The sequence below is a fragment of the Oryzias melastigma genome, linkage group LG16, assembly GCF_002922805.2.
Source record: "Oryzias melastigma strain HK-1 linkage group LG16, ASM292280v2, whole genome shotgun sequence".
Taxonomy (NCBI): Eukaryota; Metazoa; Chordata; class Actinopteri; order Beloniformes; family Adrianichthyidae; genus Oryzias; species Oryzias melastigma.
In genome coordinates, this window is record NC_050527.1 from 936,399 (window position 1) to 961,709 (window position 25,311).

General features: G+C 39.0%; 1 protein-coding gene across 13 annotated transcripts in view; it reads left to right on the forward strand.

Moving 5' to 3' along the window:
• The window catches only part of mag (myelin associated glycoprotein), a 21,386-nt gene extending 2,712 nt beyond the window's left edge, over positions 1-18,674 (forward strand). The window contains exons 1-13 of one of the 13 annotated variants that reach the window (XM_024268447.2): positions 2,225-2,465; positions 5,619-5,702; positions 8,119-8,223; positions 9,135-9,210; positions 9,298-9,666; positions 9,737-10,033; positions 10,150-10,407; positions 12,049-12,309; positions 12,495-12,791; positions 13,926-14,025; positions 15,952-16,048; positions 16,308-16,361; positions 16,619-18,674. In XM_024268447.2, coding sequence (XP_024124215.1) covers positions 9,165-9,210; positions 9,298-9,666; positions 9,737-10,033; positions 10,150-10,407; positions 12,049-12,309; positions 12,495-12,791; positions 13,926-14,025; positions 15,952-16,048; positions 16,308-16,361; positions 16,619-16,777 — 1,938 coding nt within the window. In that variant the 5' untranslated portion in view covers positions 2,225-2,465; positions 5,619-5,702; positions 8,119-8,223; positions 9,135-9,164 and the 3' untranslated portion in view covers positions 16,778-18,674. Of the gene's footprint in view, positions 1-2,206; positions 2,466-5,618; positions 5,703-8,118; positions 8,224-9,116; positions 9,211-9,297; positions 9,667-9,736; positions 10,034-10,149; positions 10,408-12,048; positions 12,310-12,494; positions 12,796-13,925; positions 14,026-15,951; positions 16,049-16,307; positions 16,368-16,618 lie in introns of those variants that run through there. The other 12 variants (XM_024268449.2, XM_024268450.2, XM_024268452.2 and 9 more) reach the window with 12 other exon arrangements.
• The last annotated feature ends 6,637 nt before the right edge of the window (positions 18,675-25,311 follow it).

A 25,311-nucleotide genomic window follows, 5' to 3' on the forward strand; every position in this document is an offset into this window, starting at 1 on the left:
TGGTAAAAAAATAACTCGATTGTCTAACTTGCCATAAAATAATTTGAGATATTGAGTATTTTGGACCCTCTTGATGGCCAAATCACTCAATACCTCATTAATATTTTTTTGTTTAGTTTATTTTGCATGCAAACATTCAGTTCAAAATCTCTCAAAATTATTTATAAGTTTGAAAAAAAGTCAATATAACAGTTTTGACTTCACAAATAGTCAAATGACTGTTTTATAGGGCCCATATCGTGGAAACTTTTTAAGCTTTTAAGTGCATTATAAAGTTAATTTATCACTATAAAGAACCCCAAAGCGGTATTTTGATCCGTTCAAACATCTCTGAGGATTCCTCTAAACCTGCGCTCTCAGGACCCGCCCCTCCCAACCCACAAAAGCAACTGGGTCCTCATCTTCATACGTATGAAAGTGAGGAAGAGCCCCCTCCAGGAAGACTCGGCGCCGCCAGCCCCACCCCTAGACCAAAACGAACTCCCACTTATTCTGCAGGGCTAGCTGTGATAACCCCTTAATTTTATGTGCCCAATATGCACATTCATCTTTTAAGTTTAGGTGTTGTTTGTTTTTGTGTGCAAAACACAGAGACGCTGATGGTAGGTTGATGTCACGACATGGGTGGCGTCCACAAGGAAAAAGGTGGAGCCTCAGAGATCAAGTCCGGGTAGCAAAAGAACTAGAGAAAACAGCTCATATTTCTTAAAGAAATACAATTCTTTAGTTTGGCAAAGGTAATGTGTTATGTCCACTGTGATGACACCTGATTTATTTTACTTCACTACATGTCTCATTTCAAATGGTATTTTCCAATATCAATTATCAATTTCTTTTTTTGAAACAGTTTCATAATGGTATAAGTTGTTTCTTTTAACAAATTGCCTCAGATAGATTTAGTTGGATTGTAAGAACAGAAAAAGATTAATTGTTGCACCCATATTCTATCGTCTCCTAAATATGGATAGTTAATGAGCAAAACAATAAAATATTGGAGAATTGGTCTGAATGCTTTTAAACAGGCAGGTCAACCCAGCAAAAGTGGAGTAGTAAATATATATATATATATTTTTTAAAGGATATTTTTTTAGAATTTTTTTTCTCTGAGCAGGATTGTTCCAGATTTAGTGACCGTAGTTATGAAATAGAGCAATTGTAACGCATCCATAAAGGCAATGGGTGACACATTAGTGCAGAGACAGGAACCACAAAAGTGAATCTGTGGCAGTAAAGATTTTATCATATTGTGGCTTCCGTTTCTGATAAAGGACACCGATTATTAGTTTTATTTTAAAATAAGTCATGGGAGGGTTCAGATAAAGTTAATTTAACTCTGTCTGATAATAAAATATCAGATTAAAAAAATGAGGATTTTCTGCCGTAGTTCTAAATTGTTCATATCATAAACATTTTAATAGCTGATTTTGTGTTCTTTAAGTAAAAAAAGATCACTTTTAGATCAAAAAGTTTTGTTGTTTAAACCACATTTTTGTTTTATTTGAACCTGGACCTCTTTTTGTATTAAATTAGCCTTAAATTAATCAACTAATTTACTGTTTTTATGAATATTTATAGCATAGATTATAACATTATTTTGTGATGCTTGTATCTTCTGGATATGAATTACATTTTTTGGAATTTTCTTGTTCTTGGAAAATGTCATGACAAAAAAAATCTATTCTGTGTGATTCTATTTTGAGTAGTTATTGTGTTTGGTCAGGCTTTTAGGATTTATGATACTTTTTTGAGGGTAACTCAAAAAAGTAACTACGCAAACATTGTTTCAGTTTTGACGCTCAAACATGGCAACATTCAAGAACCTTGCTTCTCAAGCAGCCCAAGAAGTTCTAAACGTAAGAAGACGTGTTAAAAAGTTGAGGTTTTATTGTACTCTGGGATCCAATTTGTAACCGTTCCTAAAAAGTAATGTTCTGGTTTTCTCTTTGTAATGAATTTTACTCCCAATGATTCTCCTGAAAAGAATTGTCTGAAAGTTTCTTGACTTCCTTTGCTTTGTACTTCAAACCCCCTCAAGATGAACTCCTCTCCGATCTGACTTCCTGCTGTGTTCAAACCAAATTCACCAATTCAACATGTTCAAATCGTCTCCGTTTCATCCAGTCTGCACTGATTGGTCAAGTTAGACAGAGACTTTGGAGCTCAAAGCCTCACCCGTGTTTGTCATGGAGAGCTGGAACAGTGTTCTCTATTGTGGACCCCCCCCTGCTCGTATATTTATGAATGGCTGGGCCTTGGGGGAAAAGTTGCAGAACAATGATGCCACACTGAAGGGCTGATTTTTATACGGGAGGGGGTGATGGTGGCGGCGGCGAGGGCAGTTTATTCTCAAGCGTTGGGGCTTGGTACAGAGAGTGGCGAGAGGTCTTGCTGGTCCTTTTGCGCGTGAGAGTCAGAGGACAGACTGCCGCCGGCCCCGGACCTGTGGAGCGCAGACATCTATGCAGGTGAGCAGCAGGAGCTGCTTTTTAAAATGGTTTCTTAGTTATTTGGACTTCAGAGATTTGGAAAAGGGGCTTTTACATGGAAACTGGATTGCAGATTTTTTTATTTTTTTATTTTAAGTGAATTTAATTGACACAAAACACAAAGAATTGAAGAAGAAACCTGAGTGACAGTCAGGTGGGGACTTCCATTATGACTGTATTTTGGAAGAATGAGGTTTCCTCAACCTCGTCAATTTTTACTGGGCAAATTTCATAGATGGCAGAACAGGAAGTGTGATTACTCAAGAGTAACTTCAACGTCAGGAAGCTTGTTGACAAACGGTTAACCTAAGTTGCACCTAAGTTATGCAAATGATTGAATATTTTGTATTCATTACTTAAAAATTACAGTCATTTAGGTTTGGTTTTGAAGTTTAAAAACTTTTAGAAGCAAAAGTAGTATCATTGTAAAGCCATTTTAGTGAAGAATTTAGCTTTATATTTTACTTTGCTTGTAGCTTTTTTTAAATAATTTATTTTGTTCTGTTTTATTTCATTATATTTGTTTATTTTTTAGCATTCTACGAAATGTCTTGGATGTGTGTAACTTTTGCCTCTTGACCAGGACTCCTTAAAAAAAGAAATCAAACGATCTCAATGGCAATTTTCCTGGTTAAATAATTGTTAAAATAAAAACGTGGAAGAATTTTTAATTTATTATAAAATCATTTAGCTATTTTTACCAAAACAGTAAGAGAAGATCTCAAATTAAGTTACTTTTCTCCCCCAGTCCTTCTTATTTTTCATGTTCAAGTCGGGTTTGGGGTTCCAGGTGTCCCTGGAAAGGGGCCACACTTCGTTTGCCCGTGTGCTCGAGCAGGTTGATAGCTCTGTATGTTGTCCAGTTTTGTTCAGAGCGGAAGAGACGGGAGGCTTGTGGATCACCATCTGCCACACATGACGGGGATTGCCAAATAATCTATGTTTGCAAAGTAGAGAAGAATAATATGAGCTGGTGCTGCTCCTGCTCTCTTGGTGGAGGTCTGCCAACTGAAGCTTTACTGTCCTGCACATCCTGCGTCGCCTATGGGAGAGAAGTGTGGAAACTTGGAGGTCATCGATGAAGAAAATGGAAATATTTTAGAAAAAATACAAACATTTTATACATAAGTTTGGAAATGACATTTGTGTTCAGGTCATTTTCACACTTTTAAACAGGTCACTTTTAACCCGAACACAATATATGAATTAAATAACACGTTAAAAATAGATTCATAAACTGAAACTGAGAACTACCCACCTGTAAACACCAAGATTACTAAGTTCTTACTCATTTAGGGATTTTTATTTTATTATTTTAGGTAAGTTGACTGGAAACACCCTTAAGTACATGACTAAATGACTCTTTGAAGTACATCCTGTGCCTAAAGGTTAGCAAATATAAGTCCTTATGCTAATCATGCGTGTGCGCGTGCCCGTTGTGTACTGGAGTCATCACAGCTCTGCAGCACCACGCGTGGGAGGGGGAGTAGTCATGTTTTAAGACCATCTGCTCCTCTGAGTAATTTCGAGCTAGCTTTAGCTGGTGGTGGATCAGCGCGCCTCACAGGCAAGCTGCAAAGCTCAAGCTGTGAGCAGGCCTGTTCCGGGGGAAAAAAAAATCCTCCAGTTCGCCCCTCGCACAATGGCCAGTGTTCTGCACACAAGGTTTCCTTTCTCTCCGAGAGCTGCAGAGATGGCCGTCTTCACATGGGCTGCAGACCATGTTTACAATGAAAACCTTGGAACAGCCCATTGTTTGTGTGGGCAATTTCAGAAAAGAAAGGGACTCGTAAAAGGTGTCATGGCTTGATTTAGATCTGAAAGCAGGGATTGTGCTTGACTTAAATGGCAGAAAACGTGTTTTATTTTAGTTCTAAAAAGTTGAATGTTGGTAAGTTTTCAGGTTTTCATCCACCCGTCGACACAGAAGACCAGAAAAGTCACATATCTGCACACCCCACACGGCAGAGCATGTTGGCTCGCTTTTTTACCATCTTATGAAGTGGCGTAGGGGTGTTGTTATGGCATGCTGTGCATTCGTTTGTCCATGGTTCAGTGAATGCCACATTCACTCCTTCAACTCCTCTCCAGACTGTCAGGAGAGGGATTCCCTTGTGGTTCTCGGCGGCTCGTGGATGGCATCACTTGGCTGATGGTTTAATGCCTTTTGAGCTCCGTGACGCACTCTACATGTTTATGAGAGTGGAGGAAAACACAATCTCAGCGAGGACACAAGTTTCTTTGTCATGTTATTATGGAAACCAGAGTGGACTGAGTGCTTATGGTGCACGCCTCCACACATTCTTCATCAGGGCAAATATTAGATCTGTATGTGGCTGGAAAGATCATCAGCATATTTCTGTTGGTGACATTTAAATCTGTCCACGGCTGCATATTTAACACTTTAATTTGTCTGGCTACCTCCATTTTAATGGAGATGATTTCCAATATATTGTATTTTTCTGAGTGTCATGGGTCCATGGGTAAAGTCATACATGTCCCAGGAATTGGTGGACCAAAGACCAAGTCTCCAGTATCATTATTGTTTTTTTTTTAGGATTTTTTTGTTCTGAAATTCTTAATTTTTCTTTTATTTTCAAGCATGATTTTAGGATCTTTCTATGCTTATATTTCCCATTTTCTTACATAAACCACTGTTGAAAATACAAAGAAAGCCACTCTAATTTATCACGTGTTGTCATATTTTGATCTATTTTTTGAGAAATACTTTTGATTTGGTATTTTATATCGGGTAAAAATTACACAACAAAAGTGATGGTGTAACTTTTTATAGCGAAAGTTTTTTAAGGTTAATCAACTCAAAATTGGCAAATATTTAACCAAAAAACTGTATTTGTTCCTCCTACTCTAAATATGTAACTGTAACATGGCTTTTTATTAGTAGGTTTCAAAACACAAAAGTGGAATTGGTGATACCAGCTTGTCATGGGGGGGTCATGAGACACGTGGAGGAATTCAGAGTGGGCTAAAAAGTAGCTTTAGAAATGTTGGAAGGCCTATTCAAATCTGCCCACAACTCATGTAAAAAAAAAAAAAAAAAAAAATTGTCCACGCACGCTCGCTCGTCTTTCCTCTCACTCACGCCTCTGTCTATCTGTTCTGCTTCATCAGAACCTGCCACCCAGGATTTAGAGAACAGCGCGAGGAAGTGGGGACTGCGAGGCAGCAGGAGCCTGGTGCTGAGGCTGGTATGAGGCAAGTGTTTTCAGTGTGCACGCACACAGTGTGCGCTCTGAGCCAGCCGTTTGTCTGCTCCTTCAATGGGGCTGTTGTTGTGGGGCTGCTGTTGGTGTCGTGGCTCTGCCCGGCCCCATGCTCTCCCCGGCTGATGCTGATGCACGTTTGCTGGCGCTGGAGGGACACAGTCATCCTGCTCCTGAGCTTTTGTTGGGGATTGAACTTGATACTGCAGAAAAGCTGTGAAAAGTCAGGCATTGTGGGTAACGAAAAGGTTGAAATTTAATCAAAAATGTTTGTTCTAAACATAAAATTAACAATGCAAAAGAACTAATTATTACAATTTTGATTGCTTTGTAAAACTCTTATAGTCGTATTTTTATTCACAGCAGGTTCATATCTTTAAATTCCAAAGATAAATAACAGTATTTAACTGCTGAGCAGCAAACGGCAAGAAAAACATTTTTTTTGTGGTTGATAAACAACTAAAAGCAGGTCATTTATGTATTTCTGCAAATAAAATCAAAAGTGTATTCTCTATTGACCACAAGTTTTAAATACCACGATAAGGGACACTCATAAAAGCAATCCTCTAGGCAAATATGTGTCTTCTTGGACGCTTCAACATTTATTTGCCTGTAAAGAGTTAGTGGGACTGTGTGATGATTGGCAAGACACATTCACAGCACTGTTAAGCCTTCAGAAACGTTCCTCGTTCCCAATATTTGACATGGAATCTCTGAGGGATGTGGAGACGTGTTAGTCATGAAGCTCTAAAGCGTACCGCACACTCAATCTGACCATCTGTACACACCGGCTGCCCCAGCATCAGTATGAAATCCTTCTCTGTGCATCGAATCATCTCTGTACTTTGGTTTCTAGGAATTTACAATTTTATATATAGTTAAAACTGATCTTATTTTGATCTTTTTTCAAAGTGTTCCCTGTGGTCTCTTGATTATAGTTATGTTTTTAGACAAAATAATTTTAAAAAACATATTTTCTAGGACATAGTTTCAGCAGATTAACAGGTGTTCATGAGAAATTCACCTCCCTTACCTTCATTGGTGCAGAGCAGATTTTTTTTTTCATCTGTAATTTTTTTTTCTTATGATTTTTATTGAACATCATGCAAAATTACAAATCACACCAATCTGTAAAAGAAAAAAAATACTAATGTTATCTTTAAAACAGGATAATCAATTACAGTATACAGAAAGGTAATAGGGACATGGCAAGCAAAAATAAATAATTTAAAGTAAGAAATTAATATAGTATCGATATTAAAATGAGTAATCAAACATTACTTAAAAAATCTCAAGATAATGAATTATTTATCAAACAAAAACGGAGCAGGGAACTTATGGACCACTCGGCGTATTTTTAAGCTCATTTTTAAACAGCCCCCCACCCCCCACCCCCCGATTCACAAATATTTAAATAAAGTAAATCTCAGAAATGCAATTTTAAAGTTAATTTTATTTAAATGTCCACAATAATCAGAAAAAATGCCACAAGAACATTTAAAAAAAATCTCCCAAATCACAATTTTCATCAATTAAAGTGGGGTTTTAATAAAGCCACATCTAGGAAAGGTTTTTGTAGTGATTTTGAAATGTGTGTTACTTTCCTGCTTTACGACCTGTGTAGTATTTAAAATGTTTGACTTAATTATTATTATTGCTATTTTAGCTGAAAGTGGCGATTATGGCGACTCACTTTAAAGTTTCATCAAATTTCACAAGTCAATCCACTTTTTAAGATCATTATTATTTAGTTAAACAGATTCCAGACTTTTGGTCTTTAGGAACAGAAACATGTTGCTTTCATCACTGTTTTCTTTTTGGAAAAAGGAGATTTTACAACATTTGAAATAAAAGAGCAATTTTAAATTCAGCTGTTATAAGAGTTTTTATGTGGATTGATCTTATTAAGATTCATTATAACAGAAAAATCCACCTTAACTATTTTATTTTTTTCAAACAGATTCTGTTTTTCGGAGAGTCCTCACTCCCTGGATTCAAACTTTAAATATGGTGGCGCTAAAACTCAGAAAACTTGAACTGTTTGGTAATTCTGCCACCTCAGTAAATGGCCTTAAGCAGCAGCATTCATTTACAAAATATTTGCTGTCATCTGTGCTGGCTGTTGTTTATTTCATTCTCTGCACGAATCGTGTCAGTAATGTAGTGATGACATGATGTGTGGTGACTGGTGTTTGGCCTGGTGTCACAGCTCGCCGAACAGCCACGCTCTTTCATTGTGAGGGCTTACGCATGGCGAACATAATGACAGATTCCACTGAGGAGGACGGGGCAGGTGCTGAGCTCGCCTGAAGCCGTCTGACTTACTACGGCTGCGAGGAGCTCGCCTGATGTCAGCGCATGAATGTCTCCTCTATTCTTCTTTCTTTCTTTCTGAATTTTTTCTACAGAGCAGAAGGCCGTCAAGCTGTCAGGGTGTGAGTGAACACCCTCTTGTGGAGCCTCCAACAAGCTGTCCTGCAGAGATTCTGTTTGTTTCAAAATATCGTTTTAAGGTAAAATTCACATTTTTGTTGATCGCAAAGACTTTTTAATTTTCATTTAACTTTTATTTATCCAGGCAGGACAGATTAACAACAACATACTTATTTACAACTGTGGCCTGAACAAAAATAAAGCTAATAAAGTTTTTCTTACATATGAACAGGACTCCACAGCTTCTTTTTTTCTTTGAATTATCAACTTTTATCTCATATCAGTGCAAGTTTCAAGGTCAAAAACAGTAATCTGTCAATACTGAAGGCTTTCTGTTGGATTTGTACCAGAAAATAAAGCACAAATGCTGTTTTTTCAGAGCTTTTGCACACATACTTGCTCACAACCAGACAAAATGCACATTTAGACAGTATATTTTGAGTGTCAATATGCAAACAATCATTTCTGAACATACATTATTATTCAGCTTGAAAAACTCAAATTTTAGAAACTGAAATAGCACGTTTTTTTTTAATCCAAAAGCATAAAACTGCAAAAGAAGGGCACAATTTATGAAAAAAACATAGTTGTTTACTGATAGGCGATGACCTCACTCCCAGTGAAACTGTGAATAAGATCTGTCACTGGTGAGCAGCGCTGTTATTGCTCAGCACCAGCGTTTCTGCTCCCACACTCTTCGATCGGTGCAAAAACACCCATGAAAACTCCAAAAAAAGCATATTTTAGCAACTGTCGCTGAAACTGGCTTTGTGCTGACCTTTAGATGCTTTAGCTCACTTCGCAAAAGTAAAACTATGTGATGTTAAGCTAAACCTTCGGGAGCCAAAATCAAAGAACTCTACTGTAGCTAATGACATATGAATGTGTGAAACTCTGAGATTAGTGTTGTCTGATGATGGAGAATATAAATAACATTTGATTTTGTTTTTCTTGTTTAATCTGTTGCTGACAGAATCTGTGTTCCTCTCAGAGGTCTATGGTTCAACGCTGAGCAGAGACCATGTGGTGTTTGGAGCTGCTCTTACCTGTGCTTTTGATCATCCACGGTAATTAATTCATGACTCTCTTTTTTTTTGTTGAAATATATCTTTTTCCTGCTTTCCATTTTTTTCTCATTTCGTCTTTTGTTGCAGATGCCGACTCTCAGTGGAACGTTTGGGTACCTCGTGACATCTCGGCCATGACGAACTCCTGCGTGGTCATCCCATGCACCTTCATGTATCCGTCCAGCATCAGGCCGTACCGCGGCATCCATGGGATCTGGTACTTCGGCCAGCCGTACCCTCAGCTCTTCCCCCCTGTGGTTTTCAAATCGCGCACGGATGTTGTTCATGAGAGCTACAAGGGCCGCACCAAGCTGCTGGGTGACCTGAACCAGAGGAACTGCACTCTGCTGATCGGCAACATCGGTGCAGAGCATTCTGGGAAATACTACTTCCGTGCCGACCTTGGTGGAGCTAATATTTATACTTACCCAGACTTTGCAGAGCTGAAAGTTTTGGGTGAGTTAAAAAAAAAAGATTTTCACCACTTTTAAAGCCATAACTGAAAGTCAAATGTCTTGTTTTCTAGACCAGCCCACCATCGACGTGCCTGAGGAGATCGTCAGCGATGAGAACCTGGAGCTGACTTGTTACGTTCCTGATAACTGCCCGGACATGACGCCTGAGATCCAGTGGATGTACACCGACTACTTACCCGACCCAGAGTTCAGCTCCGACTATGTGGAGGAGAGCAACACGGCGGTGATGTCCAGCACTCTGGCGTTCGTTCCCAGACCGATGCACAACGGACAGCTGCTGGGCTGTAGAGTCTACTACCCCAACACCACATTGGTGTACGAGAGGCTCATCTCACTAGACATCAAGTGTATGTACAGACACTAACTAATGATAAACACAGAACCATAGCGAGGAATTTTTATCTCTAGGATGCTTTAGGATCTTCAAACGTTAAGAGTTAAACTCCTGCGATTTCCTTTGTAGACGCTCCACGCTCCGTTTGGGTGAACATCTCCTCCGAGGTGATGGAGGGCAGCTCTGTGACGCTGCACTGTGAGGTGGATAGCAACCCTCCTCCCAGGATCTCCTGGATGTTTGGAGACCAGGAGCTTCTGTGGGACACGGCGTCCAACGTCTCCCTCTCTCTGGATGATGTGACCCCTAAAAGCGAGGGGATTTACACCTGCGTCGGAGACAACGGCTATGGAGTCATGAACACCTCTCTGTACCTGTCTGTCAGATGTGAGTGGGAAATGACTCTCTGTCTCAACTTTCTCAAAAGAAAAAGTGAAATATGAAATCTGTACACATGTTTGGGTTAGCCCTGAATACACCAAAAAAGATCTATTAAAAAAGATAAACAAGTAATACAAAAAACAGCATTGTACTTTAGAAATCAATGCAAAATTCCTGAAAACAAAACATAATAAAAAAAATGGAAAGACAATGTTTTGGAGAAACAAAAGTAACCACTTTTGTTTTTAAAAATGCTTTTTAAGGTAACCGGAAAATAGGCCATCGCTGATTGGTTGACACACATCATTTCAACCAAAAGATATTTGGCATAAGGAGATACTCTGTACTAATCATAAAACTTTTAAATATATGCAGACTCAACCCAAAGGTGATAATCCAATCAGTGATGTCCCATAGTAGCCACCTTTTCTAGTTTCTAAACATGTTTCCATTTTTAACATTTCATTTTGATGTCTAGGAATTTTTTTCCCAAAACATTTCATTTGATTTCTATGAATTATTTTTGTTTTCTAAACCATTACTTTTTGATTTCTATGAATTACTATTGTTTTCAGTAACATTTTATTTTGGTTTTTAGGAATTACCTTTGTTTCTGTAACATATATTGATTTCTTGGAATTATTTTTGTTTTCCGAAACATTTCATTTTGATTAAATTTTTTTGTAATTGCGTTTTAGCTTCTGGAATTTCTTTTTTTTTTTTTTTTTTTATTTGTTAATATATTTTTCCATTGAGTGATTTATTGCTATTATACACATGACAGTGCAGATAGATGACATACCTGCACAACATTTACATCAACCGGACATATTCTTTTGTGAAATAATGACATGCAAAATTTAAGCATTCTATAAAAAAAAATTGGTGACTAACTTTCATATTTTTCAGTCAAGAGGTTGCATTGGGGATGAAATTCAGTTTTTTTAAGCAAAATGTTGTTTTTCTCATGAACTGAACACATTTTAGTAATTGGTGGTTAAAGATTAAGTTGTTGGTGTTCATTCATGGAGTTGGACGGTGGCACAGAAGTTAGCACCTCACAATAAGAAGGCCTTGGTTGGACATTTCTGTTTGGAGTTTGTATGTTCTCCCAATGCAAACGAGGGTTTTCTCTGGGAACTCCAGCTTCCTCCTACAGTCCAAAAACACACTTTATTAGTTAATTGGTTACTCTTAAGTACGCATTTGTGTGTGGGAGTGCTAGTGTGATCTGGGACGCACTGTTGACCTTCACCTAACAGTAGACTGGACAGGCTCCAGCAACCCTGTGACCCTGTAAAGGATATAGCAGGTTGAAAAACAATATGGATGAATGTGTTTTTGTCAATTTACTTTGTAAATGAGGCCTAAGATTTCGAATATATTAATAACTGTTAAGTTGGATTTTTTTTTATTATTCCTAAAATATTTTGTTAAAAATTAACAAAAACTAAAATGAATTTTTTGAACTGTGTATACAGATTATGTTTACATAGAAACAGACAGTTGCTAATCTTATTGGTTTAGGTTTAAAAAAAAAAGAATTATATTTTGATGAACTATTTCATTTATATATTTACATTGCTCCCATTTTCCCTGCCTGCATTTTGCAGTGATGATAGTTTTCATGTCAATCTGTTGTTCCAGATCCTCCACGTGAGCCTGTGGTGAATGAATCCTTGACGGTGCAACAGGGCACCTCTCTGGCCCTGCACTGCAGCACCCAGGGTAACCCGGCCCCCACCCTAACCTGGCTGAAGGACGGAGAGCTGGTGGGGACCATCACTGCTGACGAACTGTCAGTGCTGGAGGTCATGGAAATCACACCCCAAGGAGACGGACAGTACCGCTGCTTGGCTGAGAATGAACACGGACGAGCCAGCAGCTCCTTTAACATCACTGTAGAGTGTGAGTTCTTGACTGTTCTTGGGGATTCCCAACTGTGAGGTTGTAGAACTCAGAACATATGTATTATACTTTATACAGTATTGGGACACAGTGTTTACCAAATTTCTTGTGATTGCCAGTGCAGAATATTCATCTTTTGTGTTTTATTGTTCCAAGTTCCACATTTTTTTCCGTTTCTTCATCAGACCCCCCAGTTCTTCTGGAGGAATCAAAGTGCACAGTAGTGAGGGAGGGGGTCCAGTGTGTCTGCATGGCAACGGGGAACCCCGAGTTCTACTTGGCTGACCTGAACATCACCATCAACGAAACCGACAACCGCTACAACTTCTACACGCACACGGACGGTCACATGTCCACTGGCATGATCAAACTCCGGGAGAAAGGCGAGCGCGTCAACAACGGCGGCCCTGCCGTGAACGTCCACTGCAGCATTTCCAACATGTACGGAAGAGAGAGCGTGCTCCTGGAGCTGCAGCAGGAAAGTAAGTTAAAAATTGACCTCAGAACCCATCCCTGACACACCTTAATCTTACAACACGGTACTTGAATAAATCAGTACAATAGAAAATACATTGCAGGGTTCCCTTGTATGTTTTGCAGAAGGTGAAATCTGCTAAGTAGGATTATAGATGTTTTAAGGCCGAGAAATTTCTCACTTTATCCACTTTTCTCGCACAGACATCAATATTTTCACACTTCTATCTGTTGTTTAAACTGTCAAAGTTCAGACCTCCTTTAAAAAATATGTCTATTATATAATTTAAACAATTATGTAATGAAAACAAGGTTTATATAATAGATTTGGGAGCTGAACACATTCTGCATAGGAGACACGGCACAGAGGAGATGGATTGACAGGGTCTATAGCGAATCAGGGCGCAGAACACATGGAGCTGTAAACACTGAAAAATAAAAGCATTTAAAATTGGAATGAAAAAAATCTGCAAACAGCGATACTGTGAAGGTGAACTGTGATATAGCGATGGAACACTGTATTGAACTTTATTATCAGGCAAAAAGAAGCGTTTATGTTTCACTAGTTCAGTGAAAACAACTTTTCACAACTGAATTGTTTGACTAAATTATCATAATTTGATTTAAACATGTTCAGACTGACTGAACTTAATCTGTTGTTTAGATACTTAACTATAGTTGAAGTCCTGAATTGTCCTGTAAGCCTGCAGGTCTTCCTGATGCACTGTGGGAAATTTGTTGCACAGATATAGGAATTCAATAAAATTCATAAAAAAATGATCATTTGCAATAGTTAAGTCATACATGAATTATAATTTCTTAATTAGTCTAAGTTATTTTTACATCAGTCAATAGAGTGCTTCTCTGACAATAATCAGATTAAAGTGGAAGAAAGAAACAAACAAAAGGGTAGCAAGAACTTTTTGGGGTGTTCTCACACTTTTCATGGTTCTTCTTGAAGAGCACAATGTGGGAAGTAGTCCTGTTTTGTTGCTATTTTTGTCATCAAATGGAATTTTGATCATCAAACTTGAATAACTTATTGAAGTTTGGTGATCTAACAGATGGATCCACAGAACCGCACTATGGCTAATGCTTTCAAACTCCACACGCCCTGATTGTTCATCCCTCTTTGTTTTCAGAAAAGTACATGATGGCAGTCATCGTTGGCACCATTGGAGGGGTAGCGGTCATAGCCTTCATCATTGCAGCAGTCAGATATGTGGGCCAAAACAACAAGAAGTGAGTATGAATGACAAACTAAAGGAGAGACCAACGTGACTCAAAAGTTTGGTCACTAAGATTTTCTAAAATCCAAGGAAACACTTAAGCCTAGTCATCCATTCTAAAACACAGTGATGCACATTGTACATGAGTGAATGTGGGGTTGATGTGGATGTGAGAATCACTTTTCCAGAGCAGTTTGAGTTTAGTTGCCACGGCAAGACCAAAGAATTGACTGTATCTGAGAACTGGACAGAGTGAGAGTGATGTCACCCATAGAAAATGGCTTACTTCCCACTCTAACCAAATCAGTCAGTTCAGTCGACATTTTTTTTTGTGATACAGACGCCACCATGTTGGAAGCAGACAACGCCAGTAAGTAGTAATTGCTCCAAATCAGCCTCTCAATTAAATTTTATTTATATAGCCCAATATTACAACATGGTTGTCTCGAATAGCTTCACACCGAAAATGGTCCAAAAGCATAAAATCACTCTTCAAATACAACCAACAGCTGATTGCTAAACTAAATTAAGCAGAATAAACTAAACTGAGGATCCCTGCTCTTAGAACCTCCTTGTTGGAAAGGAAAAACTCCTAAAACAAAAAAAAAAATTCTGGGGAAAAAAAAGAAGAAACCTCAGGGATGTCCACATGAAGGAGGGATCCTCTCCCAGGACGGACAGGCGATGTACCAGGACTGTTAAAGAAGAATCAGCTTATTTAACTCTACAACTACATGTTTGAATAGTGTAGCAGATGGGCTTCATCCAGATGGCGCTGGGGGCACGAGACAAGCCAGAGGCGAGGTCCACTGCCAATGACAGTGACACAGACGAGACACCTAGTATTTGGAGTCTCCCCCACTCTGAAATGCTTGACGAGCCAGAGGCATGGTCCACGGCCAAGGACAGGAGCACCGACAAGCCACCATGAATCTGGAGTCTCTCCCACTCCAAAATGCGAGACGAGCCAGAGGCGCGGTCCACTGCCAAGAACAGGAGCACAGACGAGCCATCTGATATCTCTCCTTCTTTCTTGGGAAAGAGGGACAACACATGAATCCCACTGCACCAACAGAGGTATGGAGAGCTAAATAAAAATGATAAACAATAGTGGGGCAGAGAACATTTCCAAGACAACCACTGTTGCCAATCAGGTGTGAGCTTGTTGGAAGGCCACACCCCTACAACTAAAAGCGGGCTCACGAGAATCAGTCAAGCATATCAAATGTTTGACGTGAGACCCCCTACTTTTATTGAGGCATCTGGCTGGTCTGTTTATAACTTATGACTTATAACTTGCACAATAGAATAAATATAGAAAAATAAGGATTAGCAAGAAAGCTTTAAAAAAGGAAAAAAATAAAAGTGATTATTCTGACAAATATAATGATTGAGTAATAGCTGTTTATTTCTCAATAAAAGTCCATGGGATTTGGGATTCTTGGAGCCAGCAGGTACTTCCTGTTTGGAATACGAGTGAGGAGGGGTCACTTAGTCCAGTTCTCATATACAGCCAATAGACCCAGGTAAAATCTTTGGAGATCCGCATTGGCTGCCTTGTGCAGTGGGTTAGTGAGTTGGACTAACCTTATCCTTTGCAGGCTCACCCCCTGCTCTGGCGTTGCTTCTGTATCCTTGACCTGCTAAGCTAAAAACAACCCAGGAAGCCCTCTTAACCAAGGTGCTTTACTTATAGCCTTCAGGCATTTTTAAACTTCAAAATGTCTCAGCTTTTCTTCTAAAGACCCCCCTTCCCTTCCCCTGAAATAGCTGTGATCTCAGCAACTAAACCCATAAAATAACCCAATCACTCACAAAAATGGCCTCCAGCATAACCATCCAGAGCTTGTTGTTTTAAAATGGATGCCCAGGCTTGGCGTGTCGCCCTGCATTAGTGGCAGTCAAGACCGAGTCTGATTATGTGACTCCGCCCCCCCAGAGAGAATGGCAACCCTAGGCAGGACGTGGTCCTGGAGAACCCAGCTTTGTTCTACAGCGCAGTCAAGAAGGACAAACAAAATCTGAGGAAGAAAGTGGTGAGGCATGCTGATGTCAATGATTGTGATTATGATGGAGAATGGCTTGGATGACCATTCTCAGATTGCTTGGGGTTTAAAATATTGTGTCACAAATGATCAACCCCCTTTTGACCTCTCAAAGGAGGCAAAGAGGACGTTTCTCCCGCTAGTAGTCTAGAAGCTCCAACCATGACCTCTCCAAACACTGTTTTTCTCTTGCTTTCATCGCTTTTCTGCGTTTGTCTGTCTGTTTTTCTCTCCCCTAACTCTTGCACAGCTTAAGACAGAGCTGTTGGGCTCAAAGTTTAACTCCATTCTAGAGGAGACTACGGTAAGGTTCCCAAACAAATCCCCATAAAAACCTCAGCGACAGACGCTTCTCTTCGCATATCAGCTTTCTGCGTCTCTGCCGTTTGTTTCCGACGCCGCCTTCTGCATGGCTGCCCCATCGATAACACAACCTGCCCAACTAACAGGAAACATCTCAGTCTTGTCAACATGTCGAGCAGTAACCACTAACACACACTCTCTGTGTCTTTGATGGCACCGTGGTGGGTTGTGCCGCTGAACAAGTCCCTCTGTCTGCAGGGAGAAGACGGGGATTTCCAACCTGTGGGCCCTATGGCAGGACTGGAGAGGCAAGAGCTGAATTATGCTGCTCTGGAGTTTATCGGGGTCAGGCCCAGGGAGGGGGCCCCAGGGAGGGGGGATGACGGCGGCAACTATATGGAAATCAAGGCCAAATGAATCGCGATCCTTCCCTGATCCCTCGGCGATGCGAGATGCAGTGGCAGCCCCGAAATTCAAACATCCTTTGCATCATAAACTGTGTATTAACCTTTTTTCCTGTACTGGAAATATCCCCACACATAAAGACTCTAGTCTCTTTTTTAAATTTATGATGTAAAAACCTACAGTACCTTTCCAACACTTGTGCCCTTCGTCCATGAGAACTGCCTCTATTCCGATTCTATGTGAATTTTCAGATTCAAAAATGATTTAACCTTAAGGCCGAGTCATTTCATCGACGTCATGTCAAGCCCGACTTGAGTATTTATTGCCTTTGCCCGTTTGATTGTCAGTTTCCCTCCGTCTTGTATCTGTCACTGCGTCTGCTGCGAGTCGAAGCATCGGGGCAGGGAGTAACCGAGCTTTTTGTTTTCTTACCTTCACACGCATTTGTCAAACGAGAGCAAACTCTCTTTGTTTTTGGGTTCAAAGAAGATAACCAGCAGAGGCGAAATGTTGGAACGCTTCTCTGGTGCATCTTCTTTTCCACATCCGTGTATTTAATATGTGCTGTGATTCGGTGGCCTCTCATAATAAACAGAGAAAAACTCATCATCTCTTTTGAAAGTTATTGAGGAAAAGTGTGTACGGCAGAATTTCTGCTGCATTTTCTCACTGGTTTTTTTTTTTCTCAGAGACAAAAGCACAACATACCCATACAAGTGTGCAGATGTGTTCTCATTTGGAAACTGTGTGTGTGTATGTTCAAATTGTGTTGACAGATCAGTGGATACTGATCAGGGGAAGTTCACAGGACTCACATGTCTGAAGGACATCAAGTCATGCTGACTGTCCAGCTGCTTATGCTATTTCTACAACATGGGTCAAGTCTGTCATTAAAGCTTACTAATAGCCTAACCTGATTATTGTAACTTGATTGATCTGTAGTGTATGTATATGAAGAGGGATTGAAGTGTGTACAGAAAATATCCTTCAACACATTTTAATTTTTTCTTTTTTGCTCGTCAGGCTTTTATTTTATTTTTGAGAATTGGAGAAAAGCCTGCATGACAAGTTTTTATTTTTATTTTTTTCAACACACTTTTAAGCAACTCCAACTGACTCATTTCCTCATTCAAGTCCAGGAAGTATTAACCAAATCTTCAAACGGAAAACCAGAGGAGATACTTATAAAAGACTAGAGAAAGTAAATAGGATGTTAAATGTGCAAGCTGTTTCATGTGGAATTCAGTTAAGTATGAAACCAGAGCCATGAAAGAAATAAAAATCAAAGTTATTACGACAGATTATTTAGATTTTCCTTTTGACAGACTGGTGACCTGGCTTCACCCAACAGTAGCTGGGTTGGCCCTGGTGACACAAGAAGGGATTCAGCGAGTTCTCAAAATCAATAAATGGATTGTTTAGTTTTTTTAAACAATGTTTACGTTTGAGCCTTTTCTCCTTAGAATAGCTTATTTAGACGCAGTTTGAGTGGAAAAGACTGAAGTGGATCAAATCTTTTTCCAGTCATTTGTTGTGATTCCAAGACAAAAAGAGAGAAAGGGAATGAAAAAGGAAGTTACCAACCCCCTCCACACCAAGTTTATTGTCAAACCATTTTCTAACTTTATTCTTAGTCTTTTCTTTGTCTGAAATGTAAAGCCTTTTTAAATCTGTTTTATCAATTTCATTACATCTTTAATCTGTTACCATTATTTTTTTGATTGGCAAACTGATGGATCCACGGTTGGACTCAACCAAGCTCTCACTTCTCTTTGTCCCGCCCAATCGCTCACTTCTATGATTTGGTAGCCTAGTAAGTAAGTAATCAAAAGCAAGTTCTTTACATCTTCTTAATTTACCTTTGTGAACTTTTCTTTTAAGTTATTTTCAATAAATCTCATATTTCTGATGTGTGATTGCCTCATGTTTAAAATGCGCTTTGGTCATCAGATCGGTTTAAATCTGCTGTAATCAGTTTTAGGAAAATTGGAAACTTTTTGTGTTATTTTCACTAGAAATGACGAGTAATGACATTATTGGCTCGTCTTTTTTGCCTGTTTTTGTTTGTTGCATAACATATGAAAACAGGTAAACAGAAAAAAGGGGCTAACTGAAGGAAATTGCTCAGATCGAAGTACCAAACCTTAAGTGAAGTAACATGTTTCATCAGATCTACTTGTCAGACTGTCATAGAATGATGTCCTTAAGGTTCTGCTTTTTCCTTCCCTCTTAGCAAAAAAGATGAGTAAGACTTATACCCGGAAACTTGTAATGGAGATATTTTTGCCTTGTTTTGCTGGCAGTTATATCAGCTGTCTGCTCAAAATATCACTGAGTTAAACGTCAGGCAACTTTTTGGTGGTTTAAGTTTTCTTATGCCTTGGAGAACAAAAAAACGGCAAAAAGAGCTTTTAGGTTGTACACATTTTTGTGCCAGAGATGGACTCACGTTTAACAGGATAACAAGTACCATGTTTATGTCCTTCATAATCTTTAATTTATTTTTAAAAAGTCTCCAGCAGTCTTTTCTAGGATGTAGTTTCTGCAGAGTGGAAATAGTTAGTTAAAAATTCACCTTTGTTCACCAGTCCAGCATATTTTTTACATCATAAATAAGCTCGTTTTCCCACTGACATATATTCATCTGCTCCCGATGCACAAAGGTTTAAATAAATATATACTAAGATATGCAATTTGTGCTTAATTTTCTTAAAAAATGCCCTCCCACATCACCACAAACACCAAGTTTAAAAGTTGTTCTGCCTCCTTCCCAGAGATGACAAACCATCTTTTTTTTTTAATTTCCTGTAGGAACATAAAACTATTTTTATTGTAATTTTGTCATTTATGTATTCAGCAATCCATTTACTAATGGACAATAAGAAAAGCTGTGTTCTAATGACGCTACATAAAAAAACAAAAAAACAGCATAATATTTTTTTTTCAGTCAAAGAAAAACATTTCAGACCCTAAAGATGTAACCGTCTCACTGAGCTTTGTCGAACTTCTCCTTTTAAAATTAATTATAGCAAATAATAGAAAACAATTAGTAAAAGGAAAAAAAGTCACAGCCAGCAAGATCAAGTGGGCCCCATATAGTTAAAAAGTGGCCAGAATATGTGGGCCCCAAACGGGTTTGACTGCAGTTTCCGTGGTACCCCCATTTTGTGTTTGCCCATACTGGCTTAAGTGGGCTGGGTCGCTATGCTAGCCAGTCGCTCTGTGGACACCATAGTGACCTCTGCTGCCCAGGGTCCGGCAGAACAAGCAAGTGCTGCCTCCCAGAGGCCCGCGGAGTAGGCAGGGTCGTCGCCCAGGCTGCCGGTCCCTGCGACCCAATGTGGGCAAACACAGATGGGGCAGCCACCGAAACTCCAAATAAACCCATTCGGGGCTCAAATATTTTGCCCACAGTGTAACGATGCGGGGGCCACTTTACCTTGCTGGCTATGCTAATTTTGTTTTTCAGTTAATGCAGACTCGAACTGAGGTGTGATGGTTCACAGTTCACACTGCCGTTTTATGCATGTTTAAAATTATGGCTGCTGTTGCATACTCAAACGTTTTTGCAGACAATAGTGAAGGTAAGTTTACTTCCGTACTGTTTATCTGTGCTTGTTTTAAATTATTTTTTTAAACTTTCTTTTAATTTTATTTTAATGATCACACGTTTACCATTTCTTTTGTTCCTTTTAATGTTTTATGCAAAGCACTTTGAATTGTCTCTGTACATGAAATGTGCTATACAAATAAACTTGGCTTGCCTAAGTTTTGTTCAATTTTTTAGTATTAATTTGTAATTTGTGCATTCATTTTTCCACATTATTACACCTCTGTGTTATTGTTTTCTTCTTCAATCTTCCCTTGTTGCAGCACTTCTACCTGGCTAAAAAAAATGCTATTTCATGTATTAGTGAATGAGAAAAGCCCTAGATTTAAAGTAACATATACACTTTAACTCACAACAAGTGTTTCTACTTTGACTGAATTACATTAAATAGCTGTACTGAGGGGAATTTATATTACACAATTATTACACTGTTCTCCTTGTGCATTACTTCCACAGTCTAAAGAACAGTAAAACAAACAGATGTGATGTGACCAGATCCTCTGGTTCCAGCAACAAACTGAAAGAGACGCAGCTTTCCTGCAGTCTTGTGTTAAAGACCTTTAGAATTTCTAACTTGATTTTCAGTGTATTATTAGTATCTATGGTTACTTTTAGTCATATCTTTTTTTCACCTTAAAATAAATTTGGGGCCCACAGACTACAGGACAGTTTGAAAGGACTGGTACAATGTGGTTTGGGTGGTGGTTGGAAGGCAAGTGCCCAAGCATCTAGTCTTTGAATTTGGTCTTTGACACATGGTGACTCACCTCTCTGGGAAGGAAGGAGCCTGTACTTGTGTGGAAGGTCAAGAGGCACAGGTAGATATAGGCAGACTCTACTCCACACATGGCATTGGCTCTGAAACCCAGTGCCCCAAAATGGGCTGGATTTTGGACTTGCTCTCAGTTAAAGGCACCGGGCTGTTTTGGGCTTGCTCTTAAGTCCCCAAGTTGTGGAGGGTAAAACTTGGCCCAGGGAGGCTATGGAGAAAGATTATCTGTCAGCCTTGAAAAGATTATGCCAAAAGATGCGCCGCCCCATGAGGGAAAAACAACCTTCTGTCTGTACCATTTTTGGTGAAGAGCTGTTGACTTCATCTGGGTATTTTATTGAGTGGTATGGAAGGGTAGTTGAGGATCTCCTCAACCCTTCTGTCAGACTTTCTGTTGAAAAAGCAGAAGCAGAGGTATGGGACTCTGTTGGCTGACACATCAATGCAGCATTGCGGGACAATCGGAGAAAGCACTAATGTACTGGCAGACTGGGGTGGTGGTTCCCCTTTTCAAGAAGGGGCACCGGAGGATAAGCTCCATCTGCTGGAGATCACATTCACTCTATTCCAGAGCACTGAAGAGAAAAGCTTGTCTAATCGTAGAACCTCAGCTTCAAGACCAATAGTTTGGTTTTTGTCCTGGTCATGGAACAGTGAACCAACTCTTTATTGGGTACTGGAAGTTTAATGAGAGTTTGTTCATCCAGTCCATGTGTGTTTTGTGGATTTTGAGGAGGCATGGTCTCCCTTTAGGGTGCTAAATTTGTGGTCTGGGGAGCCTTACTGTGGGTGTCCAATCCCTTTCTCCCCAGGAGACGGTAAATGGTCTTCACAGAGTGAAGAGCTCCTGGCCCCATTTGAGGAGTTCTGGTCTTGCTCATGAGTGAGGAAAGATTACAGCATGAGTTCGACAGTCAGATTGGTGCAGCGTCTGCTGTTTTTCACCCTGGTGAGGTGAACAAGGACTTGAGCTATAAAGCAAAGTTCTAAATTTACTGGTTGATTTTTGTTCCAACTTTTGCCTGTTGAGGTGCTCCAGGAATGTCCTACCAGGGATTACAACTCTTGGCTAGTCTAACTTCTCAGGATTCCCATAGAGGAGTTGGATGGGAGTGGCCGGGAAAAGATGGCTTGGAGGTTTATGCTTAGACTTCTACCTGAGGGAAGGGAAATGATTGGATGAAACCTGATACCATTTTACTTCAATCACATCTTCAAACTGCTAGAGGCTAACATTTCTACAGTTTTAGGAAAGGATCCTTAAAGACTAATTTCAATAAAAATCATATTGTTTTGGTGTTTTTAGCAAGTTCTTGTAGCATTTTCCTTAAGATGGAAATAAAGAAAATCAGGATTGAAATAGCTTTTGAGTATTTCAGATTGTGGCGAATCAGAAGCGGATGAAAAAATGCTGTTAGAAAAGACTGCAACTGTGACACAGCTACTACAGCCAGCGGGTCACAAGCTCCCTGCTCTGCTCCATTCTGATGAATCCACATGCAGACAAATGGATCATTAACGTCTTCATTTTCCTCGTCTGAGCTGGTATCTGGCTCAAAACTGTAAAGCTCAGGTTGTGAGGGCCTGTAAGCTAACAGGAGAAAGTGTAAGCAAAGGGATCATGGGAAATGAGGGAAGGCTTACTCCCACTGACATGAATAGAGATGGACAAAACAAGCCTGTTATCTTGGGTTATAACGAAATGAAGTCAATTCAGTCGCCATTTTTCCACAGAAGGGATATTTCCCGGTTTTGTCTTTAAGGACTAAATGACAAGCAGTGATTGGTCCGAGAATCTGTCAATAAAAAATGTTTTGAATGTTTGAGGTGGGGCAAGCAGGCACCGCATGCTCTTATTGGGGCATCTGATTGGCTAGTTTACAATTTGAATAACTAGCAATAAAGAAATGTTTAATAAAAGAAAATAGGTTAAAAAGTGTTAGAAAGAGACACCAGAGCAAGAATAGTTATTCTGACAAACAGAATGACTGAGTAATAGCTGTTTATTTTTTAATAGAAGTCTATGGGATTTTGGCTTTCTGGGACAAGACCAATGTGTATGCTTTGACAACAGATAAAAAAAAGGATCGGAGTGAGACTAAAATTCCTGCCAGTACCTGCAAATACGTGCCTCTTTAATGACTGTGCTCTCTGATGAAACGGGGAGGGCCAAGATGTGAGCAGCAGCGGGAGATGTGTTGTTCACACAGTGTTGCCAGCTAAGGGAGTTTCACGCTCAAATTTGGTGGTTTATGCCCTTGTATGGCAACACTGCATACAGCTAGATACCGGGCTTGCATGAACTCTGTAAGTAAATTCAAGCACTTTACTGTGCGTATTTAAGAAAAAAACTGCAACAAAAGTATTAATCTTATCAATATGATCGATACCCAGGTCAATATGTCCATCCGTAAAAGTTACTGTTGTTTAAAATATTGGTTGATGACACTGTTTTACGCATAAGGGTTTTTCTCAAGTGATGAGACAAAATGGAAGATGGACAACAATTAAGTTCCTTTTTTTTTTTTAAGGAGAGATGTCCTGGGTTGTGTCATTAAACTTCCTCAAAAAAGTGAGATGAAGAAAAAAAGGACTGATACAAATACTTGCACTACTTCTTCAATTTCTCAGCTTGTCCTCACGTCAGTTTTGAAGAATTGCCACAGAGGTTATAAGTGGAAACACTTATCCTGTTTAACGTTTTTTTTTTTTTGGAGTTGCTGGGTGTTTTAGAAACTTGTTTTTGCTCCAAATACTGAAATACATTCAGATTGCTTATTGGAAATAAACTAGAGGCTTCTTTAATTAAAGGTAAGTGATTTGATCAGTTATTTTCAAGTCGTCATTGAAGACAACTGGGAAAATATTGTGTCAGACTTGTACTTTAAGTGTTAGTTAAGTTTTTAATAAAGATGTTTGATGTATCCGTCAATGATGTATTCAGTTTGGTCAAAAGGGTTTAAATACCATAGATGCCAAATATCTGTGTAATGAAGTTATAACATCAATGAAGGTAACAGCTGATTTTTTTTTTCAACTAGAGTACAAAGAATTTTCCATGTTTTTCAATTTTAAGAAAAAAAAATGAAGCAGTTAAATGTTAAACGTGGACATATCGCTTTTCCGATGTAATACGTTTGCCTACATTTAAACACATCTTTGGGTCTTTGATTTTGCTCCTCTATCTCAACTAATCATGCAACATCCTGTCTTTTTGCTTCTGTGCCAAAAGTGGACATTCACTGCTTTCATTTCTGCATTATTACTGCATCTGTTACAGCATAGGAGTAATGGACGAGAGGCTGTTTCATCTCCTTTTAGCAAGTCTGATTTTCTCTGTGAGAAGCATCCGTTCTTCTGAAGGTATGAAGAAGATCTTCTTCCTCCCAGATTCCTGTGATTGTGCTGAATGGAATAAGTCGGTTCATGTTTCAATAAAATGTTTCATTCAGTTTAAAATTATCTATTAATTAAAATATTCAGCTAAAAATGAAATCGCTCTAAAAACACAATATTATAAGAAAACTCTGGTATCAAGTATCTCAACATAAAATACATAATCAATCTAGACACATAAGATGATGAAAATCCAAATATTCTTTTGACCTGACTAGTAAAAGCAGGAAATGCTTAAGTGGAAAGTTTGCAGCCACACTTCCTTTTATTTGGTTGGACCACAAGGCGGTTGTGTGTTCATTACTCCTGAAGGGTCATGAAGAGTAAGAGGATGACAAGAATTTATTTAGCTTTTTATTCTATACCAGCAGCAAAACAAAGAACAATTACTTATACACATAGTTGTTCTCTAAGAAATGAAATGCAGAGAAGCATTTCTAGGAATACATGTGAAATTTTCACACAGTTATATAACAATATAAATTTATTATAATCTTAGGAGTCGTATCTACAGCTCTTTTCTAATTATGATAAAAGGTTTTCTATCTTTGACACAAAGTTAAAAACCTCAAATAATCTAAACAATTGCCATTTTTTTTTAGTTTTGCAATTAACAATTGTTATATAAAAAATAAAAACACCATTGTAACAATAATGTTTTGTTATTCTTGTAAAATGGATATAAAGACGTATTTAACTTGAAAATTATTCTTAGATAATTTTCCTTGTGGCACAATGCTGTCACCTGCTGACCATTATTTTTAGTAC